The sequence below is a fragment of the Scardinius erythrophthalmus genome (genome assembly GCF_964197995.2).
Source record: "Scardinius erythrophthalmus genome assembly, chromosome: 2".
NCBI lineage: Eukaryota > Metazoa > Chordata > Actinopteri > Cypriniformes > Leuciscidae > Scardinius > Scardinius erythrophthalmus.
Window position 1 is genome coordinate 28,180,642 of NC_138222.1, and position 15,759 is coordinate 28,196,400.

General features: G+C 38.6%; 1 protein-coding gene across 4 annotated transcripts in view; it reads left to right on the top strand.

Annotated features, from left to right (window-relative positions):
- Window positions 1-12,962, top strand: part of crtc3 (CREB regulated transcription coactivator 3) — a 46,501-nt gene extending 33,539 nt beyond the window's left edge. For 2 of the 4 annotated variants that reach the window (XM_081359836.1, XM_081359837.1), the window contains 10 exons: window positions 322-360; window positions 1,203-1,288; window positions 2,968-3,017; window positions 3,110-3,327; window positions 4,049-4,314; window positions 5,564-5,665; window positions 6,236-6,484; window positions 8,749-8,832; window positions 8,933-9,128; window positions 10,036-12,962. In XM_081359836.1, the coding sequence (XP_081215962.1) occupies window positions 322-360; window positions 1,203-1,288; window positions 2,968-3,017; window positions 3,110-3,327; window positions 4,049-4,314; window positions 5,564-5,665; window positions 6,236-6,484; window positions 8,749-8,832; window positions 8,933-9,128; window positions 10,036-10,241 (1,496 nt within the window). In that variant the 3' untranslated portion in view covers window positions 10,242-12,962. The remainder of the gene's footprint in view (window positions 1-321; window positions 361-1,202; window positions 1,289-2,967; window positions 3,018-3,109; window positions 3,328-4,048; window positions 4,315-5,563; window positions 5,666-6,235; window positions 6,485-8,748; window positions 8,833-8,932; window positions 9,129-10,035) is intronic. The other 2 variants (XM_081359838.1, XM_081359839.1) reach the window with 1 other exon arrangement.
- The last annotated feature ends 2,797 nt before the right edge of the window (window positions 12,963-15,759 follow it).

Consider the following 15,759-nt stretch of genomic DNA (forward strand, 5'->3'; position numbering starts at 1 on the left):
GAATCAAGAAATAATTCATTTTAATGCTTTTTAAACGGTCATTCATTTGTAAAGTAGATATTTGACACGCAATTAATTTCAGGATCTGTTTGATGTAAAAAGCTTGTGTTAATGCATGTCACAAGTGATTTGTGTTAATATATTGTCTGTTACATCAGCAGTGGTTCAATTAGCCACATTAATGCTAAAATGCTGAAAGAAATGTCTCTCTCCTTCTCTACTGTCCTAGCTGTGGAAACAGACATTTGTGAATGCAAAATTATTGACTGCTCTTTGATCTAATTATTCTTTCTGTGTGTGTGTGTGTTTGTGGTCATGCAGCCAGCATGAATGAAGCAGAGGTGGACAATGCTGGAGATGGTAAGTAGTGATGCATGATCATGATTTTTGAGGGCCGATACCAATTATATTACAAGCTAATTGGCCGATTCCGATACTGGTTGCCGACCTCCATATTTTTCTTACAATATTTCCAGCATCACAAACCGTGAGCTTGTTGTGCCTGGTATAATATTTTCTGAGCTGGGGCATCCTCTCCTCTCTGCATCCGTCTTCAGTGTGTCCCGTCTCCGACGTGTTAACATCCAGTTTACAGACTTTGTAATATTTCCACAGAAATGTTATTTTGGGAAATGATTGCAGAGAACGGTAAAAATAAATATAAACTCCAGTTCCGATTTATGTCAGGTCGACCTATAAGTGAAGTAAATGGTAAATGTGTGTTGTCATGCTCATTGACTCTCCATCAAGTGTTCAGACCTCCAAAAGAAGATTCACCCCTTTAATGACTGCATCAGCTCTCACAATATGACACCTCTCTTGTACTCTCCTGTGATTTGCTGTGGTTGGCTGATGGATGCTGTTGTAGAATAGTTGGTGTCCCCTGCTTGCAGTCCCACTCAGCCTCATAAAGTTTACCTTAAGATACCTTAATAAATCTCCCTAATTTTTTTCTTTTTTTTCTGGTGAGTTGTAGGATGCAGATGGTGTATTTACTTTTACTCTTTTTATTTTATTTTATTTTATTTATTTATTTGGTTTTAGTATATTTGTAATTAAGCTGTTGAAAATATAAAATGATCTTTTAGTGATTTGAGCAACATTACTGGTGCAATGTGAATATGCATACAGCAAAGGATAGTAATAGGGATTATTTGTGTTATTTATTGTGGGTCTGGTTTTTTTTTTCTCTCTCTCTTCAGTGTTCTCATTTCCTGCTGTCCCTAATGAGGACAATCTACTCGGTGTGAATAAGCCACTGCCCAAACAGTTATGGGAGGCCAAAAAGGTGAGTACATGTCATGAGGACTAGGGATGTTAAATGCAAAATTTAAAAAGTCTTTCTACATCCTGTAATACTGAGTAAATTTTGGATCAAAATAAAAGATCTGTGCTTAGACTTATTAGACATTTCACTGACCACTATTACCAACAAAATAAAGAGCTGTGTTCAGTGTAGTTATTTATTAATTTTGTTTAAAAAAGGTATCAAGTATTGATTTAAATGATTGTGTACTCTGTAGGGCTGCTTTTTTTATTTGACATTTCTTTTATCATGTGTTGGTAACAAACTCCCACTAGCTTTCATGCTTGGGGTTGCCAGATATCAAGCGTTTAAATCCCCCAAACAGAGCTTTTCTCTCAAAAAGATTTTCTGCCCAGTGTTTTACTTAATCTTCCCAACCTGGCAATTATTCGCTCAAGCTCTTTCTGAGCTGCAAAAAAGCTTTAAATGACCTCTATATTTTGCTTATATATTTTTTATCTGTTCAATGTTTTGCGCTTTTAAGAAGTATTTCAGAGAAGTAGTAATTAAGTATTTAAAATTTGCATGAAACATTTTCTCTCTTATAGTGACGTATATCCAAGTATTCTTCAATTAGAGAAAAATGTAGAGCGTGAGTGCGTGACTTAATTTTGTCCATCAGGAATTATTGGATCATTGGATTGTTAAAATTTGCTAATGGCTGCGATTATTTAAAGCTGCAGTCGGCAAGATTTTTTTTATCATATTCACTGAAACCGACACTATGCTTCGACAGAACAACATAAATCAGCCGGTTTTAGAGAAAAACCTGCGCTTCTACCTCCACCTGGAGCCTGTTATTTGTTTTGAAAAAATCCACCGCTCCCGGTTCTTCTGGTCCAATCAGCGCAGGGCTGTGTGAGATCTGTCTGTCGATCACAGTTCGTGCACACGCCACAGATCCCCCCTCGCGCACGTTACAATATCACATGCACACGCCTGAAGTTCACAGGTGTGTTGGATGGTACGAAGCGTGATGGCAGAGAGAAAATCTGCTAACAAGCTTCCAGTTCCTCGGTTAACAACCAGAGCTAGGAGGTCCAAAACAACCAAGGAAAATAACATGATGCTTTGATGCTGAAGAGACGGGAGCGTTCAAAGAAAATCTGGTGCACACGCACTGACGTGCACAAACTCGATGGGAGGGTGCTCGGTGGTAGTGGGGCAGGGTCATGAGAGTTGTAAACATTAAAAATTTTGGCTAAGTCCCCTCAATCTGCCAGACTTGCCGACTGCAGCTTTAATGTGACTGACAGGTTACTGGAGGAACTGAAACTTGGATACTTTATTACTTAGCCCTCGCTTCAGTATACACATAATCAGAGAAGAGATGTTGTTATAGGTTAATATTTTAACGGCACAATGTGTTTTTATCTTTGTTTTTTTAAATGAACGATGTGCATGCATAAATAATTTATAATAAACACTGCAACACTCTGTAAACAAATAGGAATTGTCAGTTTGTCATGTCAAATGTCATGATGACTTTTAACAAAATCTTTGTGCTGTTGATTGCAGAAAATGTAGAATTGATTTGAGTATGATGCCATTTTGTCTTACTAGATTCAGTGGTGCTAATTGATTCTTTGTAGATGGTAGGTTGTTAAATGTATCTTCTTCGGTTAGTGTGAACGTTTAATTCACTTGTTGCCTGGTTGCAGGTGCAGTCTCTGTCCTCCCGGCCAAAGTCCTGTGAAGTGCCTGGAATCAAGTAAGTCAGGGGAAATTTGTGTGTTTGTGTGTTTATTGATATTTGCTGTACATTTAAACATCCTGAAATGGTCTGTCTCTGTTTCTCTGCAGTATATTCCCATCTCCAGAGCAGAATGCTGGTCTGTCTCACTACCAGGGCACGTTAAACACTGGCGGGTCTTTGCCTGACCTCAGTAACCTGCACTTCCCCTCTCCGTTGCCTACTCCGCTGGACCCCGACGAGGCTGGATATCCCAACCTGAGCGGAGGCAGCAGCACCGGAAACCTGCCTGCAGCCATGATGCATCTGGGCATTGGAAACTCACAAGGTCAGTGAGGTTGACTATATCCAGCATAAACAGCCACATTAATACTTGTGCTGGTTTTCGCACATGCGTAATCTTATTCACGCACAGTCTAAAGATAAAAAGAGCTTTTGTTTGTGACCAAATCGTTATTCAAGGAGTCTCATTTGCTGTTAAAGCATCTCCTGGCTTCAGAAGAGCCTGGCTGAACACTTTAGTCTTTGTTTAATGGCACACTGTAGGCTTACACTGTAGGCGCTTTCTGGGGAATGAATGCCATGTGTTTTCTAAAGGGCCACATCCATGCAGAAGACTACAGCTCTCCTCCTCTCTCATCCCCCCTTTTTAAATCCATCCGCCATCTGATCGCTCTCTTTGACTTCCATTCTCTTGAGCTTTATTCTTTCCATTCGCTCTCATGTCTGGGAACAGGGTGTGCTGGGATGTTTCTGCTGCCCGTTTCAGCTGTGCTGCTCGCTCATTGGCTGATCCCCAGAGACACAGATGACCTTTAACCCCTGAATTGGCTGCTCATAAACGGCTCTTTTCTCTCTCGCTCTCACTGGTCCAGTAACCTGCAGACAATTGCTCAGTGTCTTCTCTGAGGAGTGGACATCAGGACAAGAGCCAGCCTGCACGCAGTGACTCATAAAGCCATTATTGGTTTATCTCGGTTTCATTAAGGCAGTTCAAGAGGAACTTTTGACCTCAGAAGCTGATTGTGTCTTGTTTGTTGTCCTCTCAGGGCTGTCATCCTCTCTAAGCAACCCTTCCATCCAGGCGTCCCTCAACAACTCTCAGCTGCACTCATCTCTCAGCAATCCATCGCTCCACACGTCCCTACGTCTCTCCTCGCTGTCCAACCCTCCTCCAACGGGCATGGCGAGTTCACCCAGGAGGCGGCCGGCACCCATTAGTCCTCTGACGCTCTCTCCAGGGGGTGATCAGAGACGAAGCCTGAGTAAGCAGCTCTCCCCGACAATGTCGCCCTCACTCTCTCCGATCACACAGGTGAGAAAGTGCTCATTAAACGCCTCACATGACATCTCACATTCTGCAGTGGTATCTTTTCTCAATATTCATCCAAAAGATCACAGACTTCTTGTATGAAATTGCACAGGGTTCCAGACTGCATATTGTTAGACTTCACTGGTGCGACTAAACATAAAAAAAAATCTTTTTCATTTTGCACTGCCATTTTCTGCTGTGTGCGACGATTGCTGAAGGGCAAATACTTAGATGTGTGGTGATACAGCACTAACAAATGAACCATGCAGCACAGAACCAATTATCTGCACGGCATGAGTGGATTGCAAAGGGTTGTTTATTGTGAATCTTTGAATAGCGCCCTACTGATCAGTTTTGACCCCGCAAGGCATTGTAACAGATTTCTGTGTTGAATTCAAATGGATGCACTGTGCAACACTCAAATTGATCTGGACCATGTGGTGCAGCCACATGGATTCAACACCAGATTCTCTGCTACAACTGTGGTAATTCCAAATGGCTTAGAGCTTATAGTTATTATTCAAATTCATTATGTACTTGTCCGCATGTCATTCCAAACCCTACTGCTGTTTTTTCTGTTGTACCTTGGGCTGTCTAGTAAAAACATAAAAAAAATGTTTTAACAGTAATTGCAATTTTCAGTTGTAGAGGCTCCATGTTGATTCCTAAAATCCCAAGATTAATCTTATGCTCTGTGCCACTGTTTTCTTTCAGTGTTGACTCTTTTAAACTGATTCTTTTTATGGAATCATTTAACTAGACTCTTTCGTGGGAGTTTATAACTGAAGTTTATAATTTATAATAATTGTACTCATTATTATGAGTTTGCACATGAAATGCAATCTAAAGTTTACTTGAGTTGGTATCCACAGAGCAGTTATACAAATATACACCACCACTTGGTTGTTGTTATTAAAAAGAAGTCTCTTATGCTCGTCAAGGCTGCATTTTAGGGCCTGTTTAAACCTGGTCACTTAATGTGCTTTCTTTGATCGAATAGCTATCCGATTTGTTAAAACATTTACATTATCACTTGGCCATATAAATGTCTCTTAGTGGAGTTCACGTCAGCGAAAGCAACATATATGAGCATGATTTTATTTATCATCAGTTAATTTCAAGGTCAGAGACTACAATAAGAGAGAGAGCTGCGTCAGGACTTGAAAGATAATTTAGTCCCACTACTTTTTAATGAAGATGATTGTGTGTTGAGCTTCAGGATGTGACGCCAAACTTTGAGTTTCATTTGCAGCAGTATGCGCTTGAAGGGATACTCAGCTACTCATCTGCAGAGGGCCATATCTATGGCAATGTGTGTTGCAGTAGCGCTGTCATATCTGGCTACCAGGAGCCGGTAATAACATGCTCTTACACCTTTTTTTTGTACCATCTTGGGAGGAGAAAAATGTACATATGTGATTTCAACAACTAAATGCATTTACACTTGTCCAGTTTTATTTGAAATGCGTCTCAAACCACCTCTTGAAGTGGTTTGAGTGACCATTTTTAAATCCATCTCGAAAGTGTTTTTGAGGGTATTTACACCTGGTCTTTTCAAAATTGGATAGCTATCAGATCAGAGAAAACACATAAAGTGACCAGGTGTAATCAGGTGTTTTGTTATAAAAAAAAAAGGGGGGGAAAGCACCATAAAAATAGTCAATATGACCTGTGTACTTTCAAAGTCTTCTGAAGTCATACAACCTTTTGTGTTTGTGTGATTTTGTGTGTGCAGAACAGACTATGAAACCAGGTGTCATCTGTATAACTCAATGCCATCGCTCTCTTAAAAAAAATTTTTGTGGAGCGCTGTGTTTAGAAATATTGCAGCTGGTTTATTGTTCGTTTTTGCCAAGAACAGAGTGTTTCTGGTGCATGCCGTAGCCCAGTCAAATGATTTTTATAACTTTCCTGTTCTCTTTAGGGGGTTGCCTTGGACACCAGTAACTTGCCAATGGAACCGCCCCCTCCCTACCCCCATTACCAGCAAACTCAGCAGCCCCTGCAGCAGCAGCAACAGCCTCCCCAGTCCCATCAGTCTATTCAGCAGAGCTCCCAGCATCCAGGGGTGCAGCAGCGACAAACAGGTGGCCAACAGCAGCAACAACAGCACCAACAGCACCAGCCCGTGTCCCCGCTGCAGAACGTCCCACTCGACTTTAATTCCAGCGCTGTGAGTTCCAATTGAAATCAGCTGTTAATAGAGACAGGGCTCTGAGGGGAGAGGCTAATGTTCAGCTGTTTCACTGGCTGGTTATTTTTGGCAGAACAGGAAAACACTGAAACATATTAGGATCAGCCAAGACTGTAGAAACACTTGGCACTATTTCCGGCACTATACAATGTATATAATGTCATTCCAATATGAGATTTACAGTCCTGGGGGCCTATACCATGAAGCCGGTTTAGGTGGATAGCCAGGTATGTTTCAGTTTAGTTTGCGCCAATCCTGGGTTTTAGGCACCGTGAAAGTGGCTCAGATTTTAGGTTTGTTCATCACCATAGTAACTCTCCACAGCTAACCTGCTCCGTTGCAAGTTATGTTCTAGGTAAGAGATCTCAAACCAAAATTGGACCAATCAGCTGTGAGCAAAGTGACACTTGTCTGATGCAAAAAAGCAATTCCCCCTGTTACTCTTGCTCCAAATTAAAGGTCACTACATGCTAAAAGATTTTTAAATAAAAAATTGTCTGGCTTTTAGTAATGATTATTAATTAAAGTTATTTTATATGATTTATATTTTATTTATATAATTATTATACCTCTAATTCATTATATTGTTAAACATTTAGTTTAAATGAACATATACAGATATTATGTAATATAAATAAGCATGTCAGAGTCTTTGTATACCTATATACAGTGCTATGCATAAGTTTAGACACCCATGCTAAAGTTGACTAAAAAGAGGAATAAAAAATCATCTTTTGGAAATTGAACTTAATGCCTTAATTTAAAAAATTAGGAAAAATCCAACCTTTAAGGACACCAATTTTCTTTGTGAATGAATAATGTATTGTAAATAAATAAATGTTCTTCCTTAAAATACAGGGTGCATATGTTTGGACACCCCTATGTTAAATTCCCATAGAGGCAGGCAGATTTTTATTTTTAAAGGCCAGTTACTTCATGGATCCAGGATACTTATTCATTCACAAAGAAAATTGGTGTCCTTAAAGGTTGTATTTTTCCAAAAAAAAATTAAGGCATTAAGTTCAATTTCCAAAAGATTATTTTTTTATTCCTATTTTTAGTCAACTTTAGCATGGGTGTCTAAACTTATGCATAGCACTGTATATTATCAACTACATTAACTAACTTCACAACTTTCACTTGCGCTGATATAGCAAGATATTTTCTTCTTGCCGTGTAAATGCATTTATGTTGAATTGCACAGATGGTGAATTGCAAAGATTAGTTGAGTCTAGGGTCAGAAAACCTAAACTATATATATATTTATATATATATATATATTTATACATTTATTTATTTATTTATTTATACATTTATTTATACATTTATTTATACATTTATACCTACACAACCACATGTTGTTTTGGAGGTTTCAAGAAAAATGCTCCTCGCTCATCCAAAAACAAACTCCAGCATATTCAGTTTTCAGACACGACTGGAACTTCAAAACGGATGAGATTATATGGTCAGTTGAAACTAAACAAAAAGAGTTGTCTTGCTGCAAATTCAATAGATGTGTTTGGTGCAAACAGGGATAAAAAGTGTCCCATGCATGCCCACAGTTAAATATACCGCTGGATCTTTAATGTTGTGGGCCTAATTTTTTGCTGAAAGTCCTGGACATCTTGTTCAGATACATGGTATCATGGATTCTAGCAAATACCAACAGATAAAAAAATCAAAACCTGACGGCCTCTGCTAGAAATCTTATAATGGGCCGTGGTTGGATTTTCCATCAGGACAACAATCCAAAACAAACATCAAAATCAACACAGAAATGTGTCACTGAGCACAAAATGAAGCTTCTGCCATGACCGCCCCAGTTCCCAGACCTGAACCCTATAGAAAATGAGTTGGCTGAACTGAAGAGAAGAAGCGCCAACCTGGATCTGGGAATCTGAAGGATCTGGAGAGATTCTGTATGGAGGAATGAACTCATCAGGCATTATAGAAGACTTAGTGCTGTTATATTGACAAAAGGAGGTTGAAAAGGATAGAATAAAAGCCATTAATTGTGTAACGTGTTTTGGAGAAAAACATTTATTTCATAAAGAGACCCCCCCCCCCATTTTCTATTATTTATTTCAGTGAAAGGTTCGATTTTTATGAATTTTCGAAATTAAAAGATTAAAAGATTCACAGGCTTCTTTGTTCATATTTTCCAAGGATGCCAATAATTCTGACCATGGCTGTATATAGTGTGAACATGTTTATAACTTCTTCTTGCTTCTTTTTGCGTGCAGCACAACAGCATGGCAGCATTCTTTAACGATCCCTTTATGGAGCTGCAATTCTCCGGACGTCAGTCAAAGTGTTCGTCCTATCAGGTAAACGTATAAGATCCTGCAGTGCACTCTGGTTCCCAAGTTGCTCATCTTTTGTCTTATAAACACTGTAACAAATAATATGCATGTGTTTAAACCATAGGATCAGTATAACATGTTGGAGAATGTCATGAGCTCAGTGGCCGGAGGATTTGACCCTTCCTCCAACCTCTACTGCTCCCAGGCTGCCCTCATGGGCTTGGGTGGTAGCCATGGCAACCTGCAGGACCACCATCAGATGAGGCACAACATGCTTTACTCTAATTGTGGAGGAGGAGTGCCCAACATCATCCTTACAGGTACAAGCTCTGATTCAAAAAATGAGTCTCATTCATCTCATTCATGGACTATTGCTTTTATGTAACTGGCAATAAAAGGGAAATGGAAATAGCAAGGAAATGTCACTTTCAAAAGATATCCTAGTTGATTATCACTTAGTCGTCCAACATCTGTTTAGTTTATATAGTAAAAAAAAAAAAAAAAAAAAAAAACATTTCATAGGGGTATTTATTTAATTTTTTTAGAAAGAAGTCTTATCCTCACCAAGGCTGCCATTATTTGATTAAAAATACAGTAAAATAAGTATTACTGTGAAATAATATTATTACAATTAAAATTTTTATTTGAATATATTTTAAAATGTGATTTATTACTGTGATCAGCATCATTACTCCAGTCTTTAGTGTCACATGATCCTTCAGAAATCATACTAATATGCTGATTTGTTGCTCAAGACATGTTTTTTATTCACATATCATTTTGAAAACGGTTGTGCTGTTTAATATTTTTGTGGAAACTGACTTTTTTTTTTTTCCTTTTTTTCCGGATTCTGAATAGAAAGTTCAATAGAACAGCATTGATTTGAAATAAAATTATTTCGTAACAATATAAATATTGTCCTTGCCGAATAAACATATCAATGTCTTTAACAACAAAATCTTACAGACAAGTGGTAGTGTACATGTGAAAACAATTGGTGTCTCACTGCATTTGTTTTGAGTATCCCGACACAACCGTTTGAGTCTTAATGGTATGTGGAGTTAAAAATAGTGTCTTGAGACCTCAATATTTTGTTCCTACATAAGAATGTGTCTTATGTAAATGCCCCAGAAGAAACGAAAAAAAAAGTTATTAAAAAAAAGTGAAGTTTTGCACATCTGTTCTTTCACATCTCCTGTATTCACTCACGATTCTGCTCTCTCTCAGACGACTCCAATCCCAACCTGTCTAAGGACATCAGCAGTGTGTTGTCTGCAGTGCCAGAGTGTTTGGACTCAGAGGGAGTTTTCCCACTGGAGGATGAACTTCGTATTGAGCCGCTCAGTTTGGATGGACTGAGCATGCTCAGTGACCCTGATATGGTCCTCCCTGACCCCTCAGTAGAGGACAGCTTTCGAAGTGACAGACTTTAAAGAGCCACATCATGCATGTATACACACATACAAGTCCATGGACATGACGACTTAAGCACAGAACCAATAGCACTCAGATTTCTACAAACATATACAAAATATCTTTTTTACGTTTTCTTAAACACAAGGCGCATGCATAAACACTACATGTTGATATAAAACGAATCATCAAGTTCGCACGATCCACCCGGACGCCGTCTCTCAGCGGCCGCCATCGCTCAGCATGCTCCATCTGCCTCCCGAGACAACGCTCATCACTCAACAGATGTGTGAAACCAATCTGGACGCTTCACAGTTGCTTTGACCTGTAAAGACGACGAAACAAACAAACATGCTTAAACGAACGAACCTGCCGTGCATCTACTCCTAGTGCCGAGTGACAATCAGAACACCGAAGCCATAGCAATGCCAAACCGATTGGCTGGTTCGGGCCGTTGCATTGCTGGTCTTATTCAAAGCCATGCAACCAAAACAAAATGAATGTGCTTGTTTTACACAGTGCTTTTTAATGTTATCGTGTCCCACCAGCTTTCAGTGACATTTCGATAGCAGCAAACGGATGGGACGGTCTTGAACGCGAAGACGACAATGTGACGTGTTATGGAACAGGAGGAGTCGACAGCCGGCCTAATACCAGCCCATATTGAGGCACCAAATGCTGTGATACGAGACACCAGCAGGATGGGTTGAGCCTCCCCCCTCAAACACCACCCAACCTTTGTTTCAGAACCAGGACTAGAACGCGCTCGGTGTCAGCCGCTCTATTGAATCGTCTGGCTCGGGCTACTGAGCAGACGCATCTAAACTAACCAACAGTCTCTGGCGTCACTGCCTGAAGTTTAGAGCATACGCTAAGCTAACCGCTCGATTTTGCTGCGCGTTAGGTTCGCTGACCAATCAGCGTGAGCCAAAGCGACTTGTACATGCTTCAGTCCTTCATAATGTGGCCAGTCCCCATCATTCAAATGATAGAAGACGAGAATTCATGAGATCTCTTCCTTCACAGTCACATACTAGAAAAAGAGGACGGAAGAGTCTAGATGATGTGTATAGAGCGTTATTTTGCATATTTTTTGTATAAAAAGAAAAAACTATGAAAGAGAGCTTTGCCACATATATATGCCTCACAATTTTCTGACTAGAATGTATTTTTGAAACAGAAAAAAGGGCAAACTGTTTACAAAGATAAAGTTTAAGAACTACGAATTGTGAGTAGGCGCTGAAATTTTTATGATTTTGGTATAAATCTAAAAGAAAAAACCTTTGTATCTCGCTGACATTGATCCAGTCCATAGTTGGCTAGAAGCTTTGGCTATGCAGAACTTTAGCACAGGACAGTCTCAGACGGCTGGAACAATCTAGACCACAAAAAGGAACTATTTTATGTGTATATTTACTATATCTTTGTGCTTATTTCAGATTTTATACAGACTTGTAATGCGGCTTCTAATATGTCAGTTGTATTTGTACTTGTTTATGTTCTCTCCCTTTGAACTTTTGTTGTGGATGTCTTCTTCAGTGAACGTTTGTCGTGATGGTATTTTTCACCGTTGTTCAGCATGGGCCCTCTCTCTGCAGCTCTGATCCTGGGGTTATGAGGGGTTTTTTTACGGGAAAAAAGACACTTTGGAATTTTACAGGTGTGATTTGTGGACGTGGGACACACGTATCATTGTTATTGCTCGTGTTTAAGTTTGCACTGATCTGAGCAAAATTGAAAAAGATGTTATTTCCAATGACGTAAAGCTATCCGCTTGATGTTATGCGTTTGAGGACTTTGAAATGAATGCAGTATATTTTGTGAACGGCTAGATTCAAATGACCAAATATTTTGAAATGAAGATGTCTAAATATAGCTCAGGAATGTATTTTTTCACCGATATCGTGAGTGGTCTCCTGCCTCTTGACTGCCAGATCCGGGCAAAATGTTCCCAGATTCCCAGAGAAACTTTTATAGCAAAGATCCGATAAGTTGAAACGCACTCTTCTATCTGTTTTGTTATCTGTGTAGCTTTCTGTTCCAGTTACAGAGGTGGTAATAGAAAGCAATAGCAACGTTATCTGTGTGCCATGTCCACAATTGTTTTTTTTGTTTTTTTTTTTTGGTGTGTTTTATTTGCATTCATCAAGGTCATTGTAGAGTTTTGGTCAAAACCATCTTGTTGGTCAAATCAAACCAGGTAGTCTTGACTAAAATTATTCCTCTTTTTGTTGTGCATTGTTCATTGTGGTCCAAGTAGGCAAAAAGAGAGGACGATTGACACAAGCAGAGATTTAAGGTGCGGTGACTGCGCTTAATTTGGCGGGCAAAAAGGTCCATTGTCTATTATCAATAGTGTTGAGATGTATGAAGCACACCTAACACTTTCAAACCAAGCAGCTTTGCTTGAACCCGTCGCAAGATCTGCACAGTCTTTCGCCCTCTCGTGAAATTCCAAATCGCTTAGATTCCTATTGAAATGACTGGATTTCGACAGCAAAATAATGACGAACAACATAAATGTGACCGCACCTTAACGAATGCCTTTATTTAGTATCGATAAATCGGGTACGAAAGGCAAAACAAGATTTGGCTTTCACCCCCTGCAGCTGCAGTTTATTTTTATTTTGTAATATTGTTCTTTTAGATGTATTATAAGCATCTATTACAAGAAGAACATGATTATGGGTGATGCAGACACACTCTGGGCTGTTGAGCATGTTGCTGCATCCTGTTTCTGCAAAAAAAAAAAAAAAAAATTCTCTTTATATAACTAACATCTTTTAATCGTCTCTCTCATTCTGTCATCTTCCCAGTTAACTTTAAGTTTTTCATAAATGTTAACAGTGGCATCAGATTATAAGAGATGGGAGTGAAACGTTCTTCAGTGGTGTTCATTGGGTCTGATGGTTTGTTTCAGCCCCATCTCTCTCTCTCTCTCTCTCTCTCTCTCTCTCTCTCTCTCTCTCTCTCTCTCTCTCTCTCTCTCTCTCTCTCTCTCTCTCTCTCTCTCTCTCTCTCTCTCTCTCTCTCTCTCTCTCTCTCTCTCTCTCTCTCTCTCTCTCTCTCTCTCTCGTCTTCTCCTGCCTTATTCTTGCTCTTGACCACTTGCTGTCCCTCTGAGTGTACTGTGATACTTTCATTTTTTTTTATTATTATTTTGTTTGTTTTTTCATTTCCAGGCCCTGTGCTCTAATGGCAAAAAAGGTGTTTATTGGCTTTTTTTTATTTTTTTTTTTATATATAGTCTTCATAACAGTCTTCTGTTTATGGAAGGTATTTTTATTTTGTCTGTTTTTGTCACCTTTTTAAAAATGTACAGTTATATTATTTAAAAAAGATTTTCTTGTCCACTAGTGTTACTTCCTTTTTTTGTAATATGCCATATTGAAATCTTTCTTTTTCTGACATTACAGATTTGTTATAGCAGTGTATTCCGGTCCTGGTCCTGGGGACCCAGAGCACTGCACATTTTGTGTCTTCCTTTTTTAACACGCGTGATTCAGATCATCAGCTCATTATCAGAGCTCCATGAGAGACGAACAAAAGGTGCAGTGCTGTGGGTCCCCAGGGCCCGGATTGAAAACCACTGTTCTGCACCACAAGGCGTTTGGTTTGTGAAGTATGTTATAGTGCTTTCCTTTGATTTAATATAAACGAATAAAACTCTTTACCGTCTCAGACACCTGCTGTGAATTTTAATTTCTGTGACAAACTTTCTGGTTTCAGCCATTTTCTCTTCACTTGATGTCTTTTTATGTTACACCACTAGATGGAGTCAGTAAGACATTTGTGACAACTGTAAGACATACAGTACTGAAGGATATGGATGCAGAGAAATGTCTGGAAAGACTGTTCTTTTGCACATAATGATAATATATGTATATATATATGTATGTGTGTGTGTGTGTGTGTGTATATATATATATATATATATATATATATATATATATATATATATATATATATATATATATATATATATATATATATATATATAAATATATATTATTATACATACACACACATACCAAAATATATATATACACACTTATACATGCATTATATGTATATATATATACACACACACGCACACATACATATACACACATATATATATGTGTGTGTGTAAAAATGACTTTTCTAATATCAGCATTAAGCAATCAGAATCCTGACCTCTTAATTGATTAATGCTTCCTTTAAAGGCATAGTTCACTCAAAGGTGAAAATTCTGTAATTATTTGCACTCCCTCACGCTGTTCAAACCCAAATGAAGAAGGCGTTTTAAAGAATGTTGTAACCAAACAGATCTGGGGTCCATTGACTTTGTATGGACACAAAAAAAACACGAGACATTCTCAAAATATGATGTCAATTGCATTCTATAGAAGAAAAAAGTTATTAAGGTTAGGAACGACATGAGGGTGAGGAAATGGTGACAGAATTTACATTTACATTTACAAATGCTGCTTTTTCGGGAGACTGCACTATGAAGATCACAAGAAACAAGGGTGAATGAAGGGTTGAATTCCTGTGCATGGAGAAGAAATCCCATCTGCTTTGATGCCGTTGATGTACTAGCTTCTGGTATCTGGTAATCCAAGGCATGACACCATTCGATATTGTACAGTGCTCATACAAACTGATGTGGGCTGGTCCTGTAAATGTTTTTATAAGGTGTGAACAATCTGTCTGGTTCAAATGCAGCAAAGTGTGTAACATGCCTCAAATATGTGGAGAGATGCCCTGGCAAGCCTTTCATTACTGTGATACAGTACTCACAATAATGGATTTTAAAACACAGGTAGCCTAGTAATAACATGTTGGACAAGCAGTGAGAGGAAGAACATGATAAGAGCATGCTAATCTCTTTCACCGCTGGAATTCACATAAACTGGAAAAAGACCAGAGATGATTCCCTCCAACCCTGTTTACTGAAGCGAAGCTGAACTTTTTCATTTTTGTTGCTTCATTAAAAGAAACAAACTGAGTCAAGATACTGTGGTCAGAACAAACAGTACCGTGGGCTTTTAATGGTTTGTTTATAAGACTGTTTGCTGTGTGATAGATCTTGTTTCAGAATTATTCCCTGGGCTTTTTGGCTCCGAATTTATGCTAATTTGAATTATATACAGTTGTTCTCAACCAGGGGGCTGGGGCCCATTAGAGGGCATTGGCAAACTTCCAATGGGGCCCCAGTAAAATGTAGTTACATTAAGAATCTTAATTAAATGTCTACAAAATAAAGATGTACAACATTAAACTGACATTATGTTTTTGAGTTTATTTGCTTTATTATGTTATTTGTAAGGTACAGATCAGCTTATACAATTTTTTTTATAATGTTTTAAAAAATGGGAGATGATTTACTTAATAGATTGCAGTCGTGTTCTGACTGGAAGTTTTTTTTAAAAAATCTAATTCTTTAAAAAAAAGTATTTAATTGACAAAATCCAGGTACTAAACTACAATATCCATAATCCTGAAGAGAAAAATCCACCAATCAGAGAGTCATCACAAGCAAATGGCCCAGTCAGT